The sequence below is a fragment of the Anopheles stephensi genome, chromosome X, assembly GCF_013141755.1.
Source record: "Anopheles stephensi strain Indian chromosome X, UCI_ANSTEP_V1.0, whole genome shotgun sequence".
NCBI lineage: Eukaryota > Metazoa > Arthropoda > Insecta > Diptera > Culicidae > Anopheles > Anopheles stephensi.
In genome coordinates, this window is record NC_050201.1 from 5,180,980 (window position 1) to 5,198,519 (window position 17,540).

A 17,540-nucleotide genomic window follows, 5' to 3' on the forward strand; every position below is an offset into this window, starting at 1 on the left:
TCGAGAAAGTGATGTGCAAATAGTAAAGGCCCGAAAACACCTCTTGTGTGTGTTGGTCCCGGTAAAGCGCTGGCCCAGGCTTAATGCACAAAACGGATTTGTCCGGATTTGGCGTACGGTTACCGATCTTTGCATCCGCTTTTACTTTACCGATTCCGCGCGTGAAGCTGACGGCGCAGTAAGGAATGCACCGAATGAAATCTGAAGCCGGTCGAATCCCTTTCGAACAGGATGGGAAATCGATGGGTAACGAGCGCGCGCGCGCTCCCCGGTAACAAGGTGACAAAACGGAGGTGACGAAAAACTGGCAGCACGGTGACAAAAGCCCGTGTCCCGAAACCGTTTCTTGTTTTTTTTTGGGACTCGAACCCACCCGGAGGCATGCCGGATGGGATCCGATAGTGATGTAAGTGGCATGGAAAGGTTTGAAGCGAAAGGAAAAAAAAACATGGATTGGACTCATCTTACAAATGAGGTTGCAGTGTGAAGAATGGAAACTAAACTTCACGTTCACGAGCTTGAGTTTGGCAACGTGCGTCGGAAAAGGATGCCAAAACACGAGGCACCAGCACCAGACTGTAGCGTTGATCTGCATCGAGAGGTACATGCAATTGAAACATTGGGTGCGTTTGCCCCTGAAGATCCGGAACACATAAACCTCACATTCCATAACGTGTTTCTTGGAGAAGCGAAGGAAGTAAGATAAAAAAAAACATGGTAGCAAAATGAAACTTTTTCCAACAAGTACCTATTATGAATGGCAGGATGTGAAGAGCGAAGGCTCTGTTTACCGGGAGGACAGAAATTGAAGATGATAGTTTATTTTTAATCCGTAACACTACACCGGCAAAGAAGCATCCACTTTGGATGGCTTCTGATTGACTGTCACACTCACGATTGCTCACGTGTGGATGACATATTACGAGTGTGTGTGTGTGTGTGCCATTATTGATCGATTTGGTTCGATGGATCGACCTAACCAGTGCAGGAGATGTTTGTGCGAAGAATTAGAGCAATGGAAGTGAGCCGGTGCGAAATTTTAATTAGAACAACCACCGGTCAGCACTAACTGTCAAATTTGACAGCTTGTAACGTGAGCACGGCTCTAGTTCATTTTAATGATGTATTGACACACTAATGTATTGCTGGAATTGAGTTGAAATTGAGCTTGCTGGAATTGAGTTGTTTTACGAAGCTGCTCAAACTTTTTTGCTAAATGTCAAAAATAGGTCAGCTCCTGCTTGTTGATTTATGACCAGCGTCCTAAGCTGGCAAACTAAATGTTCAGGCTTTTGTTGTGGACGTATCGACACCAATCATATCCATTTCGATTCTACCAGCTCTGTTTTTGTGATCGTCTTCGCGGGAAAACAGACATTACGAGAAGTGTAACGGGCGGTGTGATTCTCATGACATTACTCGAGCCCACCTGAGAAACCTAGCAAGTCTTCAATCGCTATCATCAGAGCTCACCAAGACCTCTTCGGATTGTTTTCCTCGTGGACGCATCTTTGGAGAATTCTTCAATTTAGGACTCTCATTATCAGTGCCAATATCTCAAATTGATCGTCCAACACCTCCTCCACTGTTTGTGTGGAAAAGACTGAGCTGGATCGTCCGGTGCCATTCTGATGACCTTACTTGAGCCCACCTGAGAATCTTTGCGAGTCTTAAATTACTACACGATGTGAAGTTACTAGCATCAGAGCTTACCAAGAACTCTTTGGAGTAGTTTTAGACAGAGTTGTGTAAGTATCCTGAGGCTTATAAGATCTGAAATTCGGCCATGACTCCACACATTGCTGTTGTCAGAGCTGACTTTTGTAATTGTTCAAGGATCATACCTGCATAACTCAGTAGTTTCAAGGTTCTGTAGTTGAGGATTCTTCTTCACAAGCTTCTTCAAGGATAGATGTTTAGGGATGTGGAATTTCTTATCGAAGCATCAACTTCCGAGTCTCAGATGGATCTCTTTGTAACATCAACAGATTGAAGAGAAAATAGTCAAGCTTTCCTTATTGGTGCAGACCCTGCTCCCCCAGGACCTTGACCCTGAGTTTTCAAACCACCTTCAACTGAGCCTGGTAGGATTACGTCATACTGCTTGATCTTGGCTATGGTGTCATGGGTGGCTTCTACATTCAATGTCTGGTACATATTTCTACCATCCTCAAGTGGTATCTTATTTGTTTGATTTCTTGAGCGATAGGGCCACTGATTGGTATCGGGCCGTCTGTCTACCCTTAGTTCGACAGCAGGTTATCTTAGGTCTGGACTACCTATCGCCTGTTAAATCTTCCTGGTCCTAAAAACCTCATTCGGAGGTCCTAGAATTACTGCAACCACTGACCTGATCACTCTTCTTCTTATTCTTCTTCTTCTTTGGCCTAACGACCTCTTTGGTAATGTCTGTCATTTGTGGCTTACTAGACATAACAATACCACGTAGTTGGATTGTCAGTCCTCACCACGGATCTACTCACTCATGTGCCCGATATTGTGACAGCTCTGAATAGATCCAATAACTATGGGTGAAGTTTTAGATAACTCATTGGCTGGCTTCGTTTTCAGTCAGTCTCAGCCTTATTCACGAATAAATATAAACAACAGCTCATCAACTAAAAAATATGTTCTCGAACTGTCAAATTTAACTGCATGTAAAATGGACAAAGTGGTGGAGTAACATCGATGCTGGTTAATTATCGGAATCAAACCGGCTTGCTTCCAAACTGTCCCGCGTAACAGGTGCTCACCTATGCAGAACTTCACAACTTCACCAGGAACTGGTGCTATACTATACCCGCCAGATATGCTTCATGTCAAATCACGGCTCAAATTACCTTTTTCGGGCAGATGTTGTGCACAGCACAAAACCACTTTGATGGCTCGATCAATCACCAGTTACTGACCAGTTGCCAAGGGGAGATAGCAATTCTTTGGGAAGAATAAACTTTTTTTTTGATTTTTGGTGAAGATATTGGATGACTACCAATCGAATAGGCGCCTTGGTGCATTCTGTTGGCTTCGTCGGATAATTCTAAATTGAGTGATAATTCTTCCGTTTTACGTGTGTACGGTGTGTGGTCGCGCGGAATACTCCCAAGGGGCTGATATCGGCCGGTTGGTCACAGGCTTCTTATTATCTTCGACGGTAGGGAAAAGACACATCATCCACCAATAACCACAAAATCGCAAACAAAAGGGACTTATTAAACCTATTTGACTGTGCACAATGGATGGCAGTGGTGTGTGACGCCTGGGAATAAGTTTCCCTCGCGGGCTGGTGCTGCAGGAGTGTATAGGCAACTTGGGTCCCTACCAGATCGGTTCCCGCGCTGCTCAATAGTGCGAACCGGTTGGAAGTCCTCGCGGGTTAATTTCCGAAGTTCGAGTGGAAGCTGTTTTGTGCCGCAGATCAAAACACGGCCATGCGTGAGCGAATGTCCAAGTGGCCACACATCGAGTGGAGGTCTCTCGATCACACGTGCAGCAACTCAAGCCCGTGCTAAAAACCCGAAGCATTGTGCGTGAGGACCCAAAAGCCTGTAATGTATCAATTACGGTAACAAATAAACATGCAGTAATTATATCAAGTATCGCCATTACGCCGTATCGAACTGCCCCCTGCTTCGGAGTTGAGTACGTTTTTCACGGTAATGCATACACACACACACACACCCACACACCCATACGCACGCCCGGCGGTTGTTTGATATATTATGACTAGCGGCACTTCATAATTGAATGAATCTTGACACGCGTGCGCCTGCAAGGTAGGCAAACGCAACACACGCCTTCCGTACGCTGCACGCCGCCTCATCGTCGTCTATTAATTTGATCGAACGAAACATCACCCTCCCTTTTTCCGCTTCTCACAATCCACCCCTTTCCCTTTCCAGCTCCCCATTCAGCCACTCCCTTCAAAGCAACAAATGGTAGGCAAAGCGCTATCGCAGTCCAGGGTCTTTTAAAGCAATTAGATGTTTTCACTTTCCACCGAGAGTGGGTGGGTGGGTGGGTTTTTAGTGGATGTGTATCAAAAACCGGAAGTAGAAGTCCTTAATTAAAACCGTACGCCGGTACGCATCTCAAGCCGTCTTGCAGGAAGCGGTGCGCCTGAAGCTTATGCAATCCGTTCCGAAGCGTTCCTTCGGAAGGATTTGTTTTCTTTTTTTTTTTTTGGGAAGTATAGATTTTTCCCTTTTCTTTTTCCTTTTTCCAGGCCCCAAATGGACGAAGCTGTTGCAACTTCCGGTTTGTTTTGAAAGGGGGAGCGAAAAAAAAGAAATCAAAACCCTGTAAACATATTTAATCAAATGGCCGTTTCGAGACACGTGCCGCTCATTACATGGTTTGGCATCCGGCGTGTGTGTATGTGTACGCGCCCATCTTCACACCCAACACCAGGGCCAAAAGACACTTGGCGCGGGAAGTACACGCTAGGACATCCCGTTCCATAACTTTAGCCTCAAACTCGGGAGCAACAAATCGCACAGCCGCGGACCATACTCCATTGAATTCCCATAACCTCCCTCCATCTCCCATCAACACCCCTAAGAAAAATCTATGTCGGTCCCCCCCCCCCCCCGTGGTGAGCAGCAATTTAGTGATTCTACAGCGAGGAACAACAACAAAACATCCGAACACACAAACACACACTTGTACAAGGCGAACGAAAAACGCAATCTGGTACCAACAATCTCCGGTAGCGCACCATCTGTCCTTGATTGTTTTTTCCACCCTCTCTTCCTACGTACCCTCCCAACCTCCCCCTCCCCCCCAGAGTTTGACCTCCGTACGAAGGGGTCGCTTGGTGAGTGCTGCCGGTTTGGCAAATGGAGCGTGTTACGTCGCGCAAAACTCATTCCACTTTACATTGTTGATGTTACAATAGGAAAATAAAGAAGAAAAGGAGCAAAAAAAAAGTCGCGCGCGACGATCTCGCTCTTTTCTCTTCGCCGGTACACATAATTGATTAGTTTTTCCTTCCCTCCCCTCCCGCTAACCCTCGCACCAAACACGTATTGCTCTTGTGTATTTGCGACCACGCGCAAATGGGAACCACCGATTTGTGGTTCGGCCTTACGAGGCCTTGCACTACGCTCTTGCTACCATTCCCATTCATTACATTCAGAAACAGAAAAAAAGGTTTGCTGTGTGCATTGTCAACCGAAGAATGTGTGCAAGTGGGATCACCAAATATTGGTAATGGTTTGGGTTTTACCGAGTCTCAAACGTTATTGCTGCACTGCACCGCATCAAATGCGTGCCGAGTGGGCGATTTATTCTAAACTGTGCACCACGTGGTTTTATTGTAATTAAGTCGAACGAAAAAACCATCTAACGAACGATTATTGCATACATTTAGGCGCTAGCAAGTGTAATTCTTAGCTGCAACGTTTAATTGCATACATTTAGGCTTTTATCGCAAACGCAGTGCGAAAGAAAAGGAATTTTCACCAATTGTTTTGAGCACATGAGCACACTAACGCCTACATACAGTTGATATAGGTCGTGGAATCAAATTTAGACTGAGCTCTTCTTACACTGGGTGGGATGTGGTAGCTAGCGCGCTACAAAAAAATATTCTCGAAGGTCAGCGGTATGTGACAGGCATGATCGAGTAGGGTTTGTTTAGCACACCGAAAAAAAAAAGGAAGTTCATGTGTATTAAAGGCTAATAGACACGTACACATCATAATGGATTCGAGATGATTGAAAGGATACAGTCTACTGGCGTCCAGTGAGCATAGCTATTCGACTTCGGGGTTTTTTTTCTACAGCGTTGTTTTTGGTTTATTTTTTTAAATCTAATGACTTATAGGAATCGTGTTGACGCCTAGATTTAGGTAGCACGGTGAAACAAACTGAGCTAAAAAACGATTTTTATTCCACATACGCTTACAGGGTGGGGCAACATGCAAATACCAAGTGTATGAAGATGACGAACGAGCAGCGCCAGAAGGTATGCAATCAGTGTTTCAAAATTCGTCTTTTGCTTTTCAATTAGTTAGCAGTTGTTGCAGTGGTTTTTTTTTTAATCTTTTAAAATGAGTATGGAATTAGGTATTGATTCCTTTATCCTATAAAAAAGCCATCGAATTAATTCTAAGATAAGGAGAAGATGAATCGAAGCCTTATGATTGGCATCTGGGCCACATCTATCTTATATACAAGAAGCGAGACAAGCTAAAGTATAATAACTATATGGGTATTACGGCCCTGGATACAAGATCGAGTTGTCCAAATTTTGGAGAAATTGATGGCAGAGCTCTTGCCGAATTTTAAGCCAGTATAGTCAGGGTAGAGCTAAAGGAAGGAAAGGAGCTCTTTTTGAATCCTGACCAAGCAAATACCTGCTTCATCACATGTCACGTGGATGGTTCTTTGCTACTCACCAAGGTCCTAATAAGCCAGGAGTCCGCCTTCATTTCAATGTGCTGCACTAGAGACTGGCTGGAAATATAGAAGAAGACTGCTAGGGACTTGTCTTCTTCATTGGTGACTTAAAGAAGTTCGTTTTGAGGCAATTTTTTAAGATGATATACTCTTACCTTGATTGTCAGTTCTTTTAAAAAGGGAGCGGAATCAGTTAAGTATCGGATTCGATCCTCGGTCCTGCCGTGTGTGAAACACCAACGCCGCTACCATCACTGCTATTGGGGCCACTCGATCGTACCAAGTGATAATTCACGCTTTTGTTATCTCGTCGCGCTATCAAACCACATACATTTTTGCCGTTTAATCTTCAAATTTGCAAATTCCCTTTAAATCTACAAACGCATTATAAACGCCTTTCACCTCAATTATATTCCACCTCTCTTTCTTTAACGATCGAATTTAACGATCAAAACGCTAAGCCGAGTCACTCCCACTCCCAGCATTCACCTCCGTCCCAAATTAAGCTCCAGCTTAAGCGCAGTTGCATTCCACGGACCGTGCTTAACGACCGATGCGATGAAAGCCACACGATTTGCATCGGCCCGTTTAAGCGGTTGCCACCTTCGCAGCGGAACAGCGACGAGCGCACACGAAGAAAGTCCATCCGGCAACTAATTTGAATAATATTTTGATTATAATCGTCCGCGATAATAGCGCCGGATAACAGCCGGACCGATGAGCATTACGCCTTTGCGCGACTCCCTCCAAAAGCTGGACCGGTTAAGGATGCACCTTTTCCTAATGCTCTCGGTTGCTGCTCGGGTCGATCGGGAAGGGTGCAAATGGGGAGAATGGGGCTGGGATAGATATTTTACTCCGATACCTTTTTTTCTTCGTCGTTGTCTGTTCCGTTGTTGTTCCGTTCGACTTGACTTGTTTTGTTGCTGTTATTGCTGTTTAATTCATCAAAAGCGGCCGCAGCACGGACTGCTCGCTTTTGCTGGTGCAGGGGTTTTATTTTTGTTTTATTATTATTACCTTTTTATGTTTTTTTGTTTCCGCTCTTCCGTCCGCAACTTCTATCATCCACAACTTAAGTCATCCCTTTCATTTCCATCTGTTTGCCTGTGTGTGTTGGTGTGCCTTTTCTTTTTATTATTTCATCCCGGGGGTGAGAGGGTGAGCGTTGGTGGTGGTACAGTTGGTCCTTTATCCGATTGCATACGTGTGTGAGTAGATCGATCTGCTCTTCCTAAATCCATCCCCACTCACCAACCCCACCATCGTCAGCCACACAGCATAAATCATCGTTTCGCTCGTTTTCGCCGTTGTTAGTCGCCGTTTGGCCGGTGCTCCCTCATCGCCAAAAGCCCGGGACCGGGACGGAAAGGGAGGTTGCAAGGGTGAAAGGAAACGTAGGCAGGCAATGAACACAACGTACAACATTTCCCCTCGGCTTCTTTTCCAGCTATTAGGGAAAAGTGAAATCTTACACAAAGATAGCTTAAAGCCGGAAAAAAATTATGTCTCTAATTTCAATCCACACACACGAGAAGGAAGGAATAAAGAGCTACAAGGATAAAGCCAGAAAGACAACAGAAAGGGGGAAGTGAATGTGTGTGTGTGTGTGTGCTTTTTTTGCTGTTCTCGATGGTAGCATGTTATTCCCCCCCACCGGTGGCTCGCTCGAGGTAAACATAAACGGCCCAAAAACCGCACCCTGTGTGTCCTGTCTCGCCGAGAAGAGTCACTCACATGTGTGTGTCTATGTGTACGTGCAACAGGGAGATTCAAGTGAGCAGCGGGGTTATACATAGAGTTCCGTTACCAAATTAACTTCTGGCGTGATCCGAGATAAACATACTTGATTTAACGATAAAGTTATAATCATTAATTTGAAGATTTCCTGCCAGAGGGAGTTGCTAGAGAGGGAGCGCATTTGGGATGAGAGAGAGAGAGAGAGAAAAGGAGATGGGTTGCTTTCATCAATTAGGACTGGGGTTTTTTTTTCTCCTTTTTGTTCCCGCGATGCATCCCCCGGCCGATCGTTTTTAAGGTTGCTTTATTCGTTGCTCACTATTTTGCGTGCCATGCATACGTGTTTTTTTTTTTTTTGGAGTAATTTCCTCACTGTGCGAAGGGTGGGTGGGTGGATTGAAGAACGTGCGACCCTCATGCCTTGACCCTTGGGTAATGAAATATTCTAACAATTGGCGCATTTGACGGCACTGGAGCGAAATCCGATCCGTCGCCTGATTCGTATCGATTCACGGAAGAGAGATGTTAAGTTAATCAGGTTTGTACGAACAGCCGCACAGGGTAGGGCACGATCTGAGACTCTCCGTATGGATTTTGCTGTGCAAGTTGCATACTTTCAGTTGAGTTGAGTTGTTGTTAATTTTATCTAAATGTCACGCATGGATTGTGAAGTGTATTTATGCGCCTACGGGGTATGCAAATCTGAAATCTGGTGATGTGGAGGTTGAACATCCTTCTATAATAAAGTCATGGAATCCAGAAATCGGCGATCAAACCCGCTTGAGGTTGTAGACCCAGGCAACCTGCACCTGAAGATTGTAGAACTCTCGAGGTTATAGGTACCTTTGAAGTCGTTCGAAACGTCAGCTAACTAGAGTCAAAACAACAATTCTGCTGAAATATAGGTAAGATTTGACGAGCTTCACTTGTAAGTTGTAGAAAAACCTGAGGACATCTATCCTCAATTTATCTGACACGATGGACGAAGCTAGATAGTCTCAGTGCGCCTAGAGTCTAGACCAAAACGGGTGAATTCCTCTTTGTCACTTTCAGCAGGAAGTTCCTCAGAAGCGGGTTTTGAGGATCTCTGAGGATGTGACTTCACTATCATGCGGCGAGTAAAGACTTTCTAAATCAGATTGTGAGGGTAGTTTATACCGTCTTCTCCTGTACGAGTAACCTACGTGACAGCTTGAGACCTCTTTAGGTTGTAAAACCAGACAAGAAGATGATGAAGAAGAAGAATACTTTGGTGAGCTGGTCATGATGTCATGAGAATGCGACCGAACGACCGAGAGCAACATGAGCCCATAATGAGCGTAGAGTGATGGCGTTGATGTCTCTGACTAGTATCTCCCACTGACCGTAACTACCCGGAGGTCTTGCGAAACACCCGCAGTAAGTCTAATCAATTATCTTAGGAGGGTTGAGGACTCACATGAGGACCAAGAAATTACTGCGATCGCTCAAAACGAATGAAAAATGTCTCCTTGCTTAAAAAAGGCTAGTGATTGCATACTTTGAGGCGTTTGCCTTCAGATATCACCTGTGATGGACTTGGAAACTTCTAGGATAGTAACTCAAACTTATTCAGAGTGGCCGCCTAATAGCTTTTTCAGTATTAAAAAAGGTGCATAAAGTTGGTGTTTGCATACTTTTAGGGGTACGCATACTTAGCTTACAATCAACTTACAGGGTTTGCGAAGGTACATCTGACAAGTTCTTGGGAATATCCTCAAAGACTCTTCACAAGTTTTTTTTACGAAAAGTTTATATCACGAAATTTTATAGACTTTAAATAAAAGCCTGGAAATGATGTCGCCATAATTGTAGCTCTCCCATTAACTACTTCCCAGCAATCAAATATTCTGCCCCAGGCCTAGGGATCATATGGATCATGGTGTGCGGATCAAGCAAGAAATCACAATAATAACACATACGTACACACACACACACACACACACACACACACACACACACACACCGGTCGCCGGTTAAACGTTCGATCAATGGGTGCGAAAAGGGTGATGCATGGTAAGGGCGACAAACATAAACATAACCTCACACAGCTCGCGTCAAACAGGCTCCCTAGTGTGTGTAAAACCCCCGAAGGCTTGATACCATTGTGTGGCGTAATTACATTACAGGCGGTCCCAGCAAACGCTCCGATTCCGTCCCCCGAGCTGAGAAAGAGAGAGAGAGAGAGAGAGAAAAAAACAGAAATAAACATTTAGGACCATGAGACGCCGCAATTCGAAACCGTACCCGAAACCGTTTCCTGCCACTGATACCGAGACCCTAGCCGTGGAAGTTGCCGGGAACCTTTCGAGATGGTAAGGTGTGGCAGCAAAACTTACGACAAAGCTGCTAACTCGAGTGCACTTCACACTATAATTCGAGCTGCCCGCGGGTAACCGGAGGCCCTCGGGGTGTCTCTCGGTTGGGCAGCTTTCCAGGAACCGTCCCCGGGGAGGTCACATTCGCGCAGGGAGCAAAAACTGGGCAAAACTTTGTATCCGGCGCGTGAACGTGAAGCAAAACGGGACCAAAATCAATTGTTGCTACAACGAACAGTAGATATTTAACCTTTGCGATCGAGCGCCAGTTTAAAGGGTGACCCCTTGGACAGTTCAGGGTCAGATTTTTATTCGCTGTTGTTTTGTTCTGCTCTCATTTTCCGTACGGGAACATAATCGGCTTTCCACTTCCGTGTAATAGGGGGCTTTGCTAGTGTGTGTGTATGAGTGGTTGTGTACACTCAAAGGACACTAGAGTCAGCTAATGTAAGCTGATTGTTGTAAATTGGTTGATAATTGTACTAAAAATGCACTAATTGCGCTAAAAATGGCGGCATAGAGTACTTTCCTCATTTTGTTGGTTTTTTGATCACATATAACAATCGTTTTTGCGTGCATGTGTGTGTAATGTATGTTTAGCATAGTTTGCGTATTAATTTCCGTATTTTAATGGAAGTGCGAGTGTGTGAAAATCAATTTGAAGTTCATTACATATTGATAATATGTAAAAGAAGCATACATTTAGGCGCATTTCTATAATAATTGTGTTTGGTACGGTTAGCACGATTGTCGCGGAAAATAATTACGGCTTTCCACTAACTGATATCAGTTATTAATCAAAGCAACCTATACATCAATTCTGGAACAGTCTGGAGGCCGAGACGATAGCAGTGTTTTAACAGGACACAGGAGCGAGGTTCAAATCTCATGCGAACCGTACCCTCGTAGTGAGGATTGACTATCCAGTCACGAGATACCTCTTAAGCCTAACATTTGGATTGGATGGCCTACATAACCAACATATCGTTAGGCCAAGAAGATCACCTGTTATGGACACATTAGAGAAGAAAATAACACTATTTTGAGGTATCAGAACTGTTAAGACAAATTTTCAATTAATCTTATAAAATTAAAGCAGCAAAATCAAATCAGACCTTTGCCTACAAGAAAACAAAAGCCTAACAAAAAAAAAAGAAATTTAAAGGCTATGAAAAGTACGTCTTACCGTTCGAATAGTATACATTTAGGGGCACTATTTGAAACCCATTATTTAATTCGTTCTAGGCGCATTAATAGAATAAAAATACCATAAAACTAAGATAGAATTTAACTAGACATTAAAACGATGGATGGAAGAATACTCAAATATTGATGTACGAATAGCATACATTTAGGAGCAATCTTTCGAATAAATAACGAATTGACACTGTTGTCAAAAAGTTGTAAAAATCATGTAAAAGACAGGAGACAAAAATAGGAACTCTAAACACAAAAAAACGATTGATTATTTGAAATGTTTCTACGCAAAATGCAATTGAACAGCTTAATTGCTCGTTCGGGATTATTCCCTGCGTTGTACGCCGCGCTTTCGGCGTAACCGAAATAATCCAATAAATATTTCCAATATTGTTAATACCACCAAGTGCAATTTACTTTCCGTATTATTTTTTTATTCTTCGTTTTTTTCCAAACAAATCATAACAAGTGCAGCGTCAGTTAGGGAAGCAATTAGTAAGCGAAAGGCTGTATCGCCCGTCACGTCACGCTAGACAGTGACGGGCATGTCACGCACGGTACAATACGTAGAAGAAGAGCAACACTAGCATCACAATTGCGTACATTCAAGCACGATCGAGCCGCACAATTGGTCCCAGCTCAGATTTCCCATCTCGCCGGGTACGGTCATCCACGGTGCGGCTTCCTTTTGTCGAGTGGAATTTGGTCTGGCGGAGGGCAAATCCTTTCGCCCGAACTGGACCACTTTAGCGAACAGCTGGCCGGGCTTTAATACGATGGGTACGGCATTACAACCAACATGCCGTGTAGCTGTGAGCATGGTCGGGTACGTGTGTGTGTAACGGGTCGAAGATTGTGAGGAAAAATTCTCACATCTAGGGGTGAGTTGCATGCAACGAAAAAGTCGTGAAAATCGATGCGAGCTTTCGCACTACTGTAGCTTTAAGGGAAATGCTTTTTTTAGACTCAGGACATTGGAATGTTGTGGAAAGCGCATTTTCCATAGTTGGAGTGTCTTGTATTAAATAAAATCAATTTTTAAGTCCTAGCTCAAGTGGCCAAGGGGCGAGAACATTTTTTTCTCTGGGGTTAATAAGCTGAAATAAAATCGGGGAAAAAGCTTAAACATTATTCAATCGGGAGTCATCCAAAAATGACGTAACGCTACAATTTTAATTATTCGACCATTTAAATTTCGAATTCAGGTAGAAAATCTATTTTTTCGGCCACTAGACCACAAAAATGATTTATAATAAAATAATAGGGGACTAATAATTAGGAGCCGTGACAAAAATAGAAGCTTCCAATTTTCTTTAGTGTTTCTGGTCCTAGATCGATTTTTTTATCCCCGATTTTGACTATAAATCAATTAGATAAGGTTTATACTAACTGATGGACTGGCTATCCAAGGCTAGCCAAATGACTCGCTTAATTTGACTGCTTGTACCATGAATTGAATTTCAGCCATGGAAGACAAGTTTTGTTTGACAATCTTCATCCTGTTTAGTATACTTTACACCATTTAGGGTTTTTTTTTTCTTCTGACGCCCCTAGACGGTTGTGTTTCTTAGGCGTTAAGGCATCATGAATTTCTAATGGTAAAAGACTCGAGAAGGCCCCCCCCTGACAAAATTTGTTAGGCGCTGTAGGATTTACGCCTAAAGGTATGCAATCCGCAGTACACGTTGTGAGAGCTTCACAGTGAGCTTTCAGTGTGCTTTCAGTGTGGTCAAAATTGGTTGAAGAATATCGAATAAAATATTGTTATTATTTGATTAAATCCCCTCTCCGCTAACCCTACCATTCATTTTGACTTATAGGGGCTTCGTACTAAATTTCGGTTGCACTAGGGGTGAACAATCGGGCCTAAAACATGCACGGCGTTCTCGGACGGTAAAGGAACAGTAATTCGATGAATACTTGTTACCTTGCATTGATATTCAGCAAAGGAGGAAACATAAGAATATCATAATCTCAAACCACTTGTTAATATGTATTGAATCAAGTTCTACTCGCTGTCTATTAACAGTATTAAAGAACAATGCACAATGTTTACATCAAATGGGTTTTGACCATACAGAAATTCCACTGTACAACAAAAATGACAGGCCACAGTGCTGCACACAAAAGATTCTAGGGGGGGGGCTTCTCGAGTCTTTTACCTTTCTAATATTTTGCAAAATTCTCAACTGCTGCCGGTAGTCAGAATGTTTTGAACTAACGCTCATAAATATTTATAAAAAAAAGACTTCTTCTTCTTCTTCTTTTACCTAGCGATCCCTTAAGGTCTTGCCTGTCGTTTCTGGCATACTATACTAAAGCATTGTTGGATAGTCAATCCTCACTACGAGGAACGGCCCGGATGGGATTTAACCCCGGTCCTGCCGTATAAACACCAGTGCCGTTGTCACAGTCACCACCATTTCACCCTTAAAATCAAATTAATACCACAAAAAATCATCAATTCCATAAATAAAGCAGTTACTTAATTGAAATTATTTAACTCCCTAACATATGTAATAAAAAAACACGAGCATTTATCGTTTAAATTGAAAGGATTAAGTCAAGTAAGTCAAGATTTCTATATCTATTCCCCTTCGAGCGTTACGTAATGTATGGACAGTCGCTCAAATACAACCGGTTGCATGCTGAACTTGCTCGCAACACCTAGCTTGTACCGAAAGCTACCGGAAAATAGACTGTAGCTTTCGGTCAAGCTTACACCCAACGGCTGCACACGTGCCTGTTTAGCTGCGTACGTACGGTCGCAACCCAAAAACGCCCCTGTGCTGACGTGAAGCGCTAAACACACTTCCCTAGCTAAACATACCCTATTCGGATGTGGTGCATTAGCATAATTTAGGCAAATCTATTTGGCACACAAAAGAATGTCGCTTACCGGATCACCTCGAAAAAGGTGTTTTTTTTTTTGGAAGCCCGGATGAGAAGAGTGTGTTTTCTTTTTTATTTTGTTTTACAGTTAACAACACATGTTCCCTCGTAACAGATAACGCTCGGTTTCGTATTAGCTAGGCCCTGTATAGTGGAGAAAGGTGTACAATATCTTATCGATTACATGTATATGTCACTGAACCGGCAGACACACATTCGCATTAAGCGTGGTAAAGTTGGAGTTGTATGAATGAATGACACACACGCGCACGTACGTACTCACACACAGTCATTTGACCATTGGACGGGAACGAGGTAGATCACGAGCGATGACTTGACTTAATGATTACTACAAACACTGCGCTACACAGCTACCGGGGCAACTATTTCGATGCACGCCGCGTCTCAGTTCAGGTTGATCGGTAGTGGTTGAAGATGAGTGAGTGTGAGTGACAGTTGCCACCTGGGGGACCTGATAAGAACGCGGTGCCGCTTCACGCGACACGCTACTTCCTCGACGATCGTTGAGTGTTTGCGAGTGAGTTGCAAAATTAGCATCTTAACGTCCTCCGACCAAGCCCGGCCCGGCCTTCAACTTTACTTCCTCTTGCGACTGTGTGCGTGCGTGTGGCTTGCTCCGATGAATGAAGATCCCATGTGCGTGAGTGTCTGGCGTCGGTGAGGCTAGAAGCAGAGTCCGGGATAGTTGGTGCTGGCACCGGTCGTACAGCCCTGCCCGACCGGTCCCTTCGTGTACGATCGATCGCCGATCACGTTCGAGTAGCCGTAGTTGCACACGAGATAATCGTTCGTCCAGACGTACCCGTTGTACGACTCCCAGGACACCATACCGCACGCTACCCGCACCGCCCGATCGTTCACAATCTGCGTGAAGTGTGCGAACTCGGGCCCGACGTAGTTCGCCGGATACCGATCGACGAAGGACGTCGCCAGCGGGTACTCGTTGTACCAGTGGTTGATGATGTACCGGAACACATCCTCCTTGGTGACGTTCAGCCCGAAGTGCCGGATGATGGCAATGTTTTGACCGGCCCGCGGGAAGCTGTACGTGTTGCGGCAGTGGTCGTGCGCGTACACACAGGACCGCGCGTTCAGCTCCGCCAGATACTGGAGCTCATCGTCCCAGTACAGCTGCGGCATACGGTAGGCCGGCGCGTACCCGGGCAGTTGCCCGAGTGCCAACCGTTGCCGTTGCTGGTTGTGCTGGTGGAGGATTAGCGTCTTGCGCTGCGGCGTCATCGGCACGATCTGTGGCTTCATCCCCTGACAGCTCTTGCCGAACGGGATCTCCGAGTAGCAGCCGACGTGCGCATCACCGCCCGGGCACAGACTCCGCTGGCAGTAGAGATTCGCGAGACAGTATGGCAGCAGCAGCACTACACACACCACCGTCCCGCCACACCACCGGCTCGTCGTCATCGCTAACTGGTGTCGCTTGGTCCCGGTACTCTATGACCCACCGAAGGAGCAGACACACTGCGACAAGCTTCGTGTTCCAGCAGCAACTGAGCGTGGCACGATCGGTGGGCCCAATGCCAGCATCGTTCAGAACGGATGTGGACGCTGCGATTCGGGTGGGGAGGATGGACGGTGCGCATTGATTGCTGACCAACCGATTGTCACACGCGCGCTGGGTGAGCAAGAAACCGGATCTAAAGCCACCAGACAATCAACTCCCCATGGTGAACCGGGCGAAAAACTTTTCTTTCCCCCCGAAAAAAACCCTTTGCGCTGCTTCCAGAAGGACCTGTTGTCTGGCGTGACATCTTCCGAAAAGGAGAGAAGGAACCAACAAAACGTGGACGCGCACCACGGTGTGATAACGACGAGACACGGTTTCGGACAAATGCTAGGAAACGAACTCCAAAGAAAAAAAAACAACCAAGGGCAATTCGCCATCAGCGAAACCGGTTCTTTCGGGAGTTTGGATTCACCCACCGGTAGCGGTCGCAATAAACCGGCGGGTTTGACGAATCGCTTGCCCGCGTTTAGTCATCGGGTCGCTCTCACCGACTCCTCTGTCACCTCATCTCACTCATCTCACTGATCGGACTGCAGGTTCACGGACGGCCGGACGTAACTGTATCGTGAAAGTAAGCCTACCGCGACTGATGGTCCAGGGCCAAGGTCAGACAGGCGGTTCGAATCTTCCCCAAAAACTTTCGGCCAATCAGCTGGCCCGCTCGATGTGGCGCGGCACACCTGAACACCTGTGCCTGAAGTCGCACGCTCGGCTACTACTTTGATGGGCAAACAGTTGATGGGAGACCGAAGATAGCGTGTTGACGGGACAGACCGACATCCTCACAGCGTGGTACGTGTCAGAGTGCTGGTACCTGGATGATAGGGCGAGATACAGGAAAACCGGTGTAAAACTGACACCGAATTTAAAGTAGCTAACAATACAGGTGCTTCGTATTCTTAGTTTTGATCGTCTGCTGATCGCGTGGTGATGTTCTGGAACAGGATTTGAGGTTTAAGAATCACTGATAGGAACAGCTCGACATTTATGATGAGGACTCGCAATATGGCCATGACTCACAGCATGACTCAGAGCTGCATAGCTTATAGAGGAACACGCGTAACATGAGAAGAGCCATTGGTAGTCAGTGAGTCAAAGGCTACAGTAAAAATCGATCTCCGCAGACTTTGGTGTTCCAGGAATCCTGGAAACAATTATGGAGATTACCATACTGCGACCAGAGGTCTACCACAAGACACCCTGGGGGAAATTCCAACGCATCTTGGAGCTCATACAATTTGAATCTCTATTAACACTTCCCTGGATGTCTGCTGTCGTATCTATGAATGGGCTAGTGAAGAAGAGAGCACTCTGGTGAATGTCGTCAGAGTTCTCAAAATTCGTTACGCTGACATTTACGCTACTTGTTTACTGTAGTTGCTTGTAGTTGCCGAACCACACACAGAGGGAGACAAAATTCGGTACGGGTTGCC

General features: G+C 45.1%; 1 protein-coding gene across 1 annotated transcript; it reads right to left on the bottom strand.

Annotated features, from left to right (window-relative positions):
* Positions 1-15,018: 15,018 nt before the first annotated feature.
* LOC118514050 (antigen 5 like allergen Cul n 1-like) lies at positions 15,019-16,427 on the bottom strand. Its single transcript, XM_036063108.1, has one exon. The coding sequence runs from the start codon at positions 16,002-16,004 to the stop codon at positions 15,249-15,251; it is 756 nt and encodes a 251-aa protein (XP_035919001.1). The 5' UTR covers positions 16,005-16,427; the 3' UTR covers positions 15,019-15,248.
* Positions 16,428-17,540: the final 1,113 nt, after the last annotated feature.

Coding starts and splice junctions, on each gene's coding strand:
- LOC118514050 (XM_036063108.1), bottom strand. CDS start 16,004: ATGACGACGAGCCGGTGGTGTGGCGGGACGGTGGTGTGTGTAGTGCTG.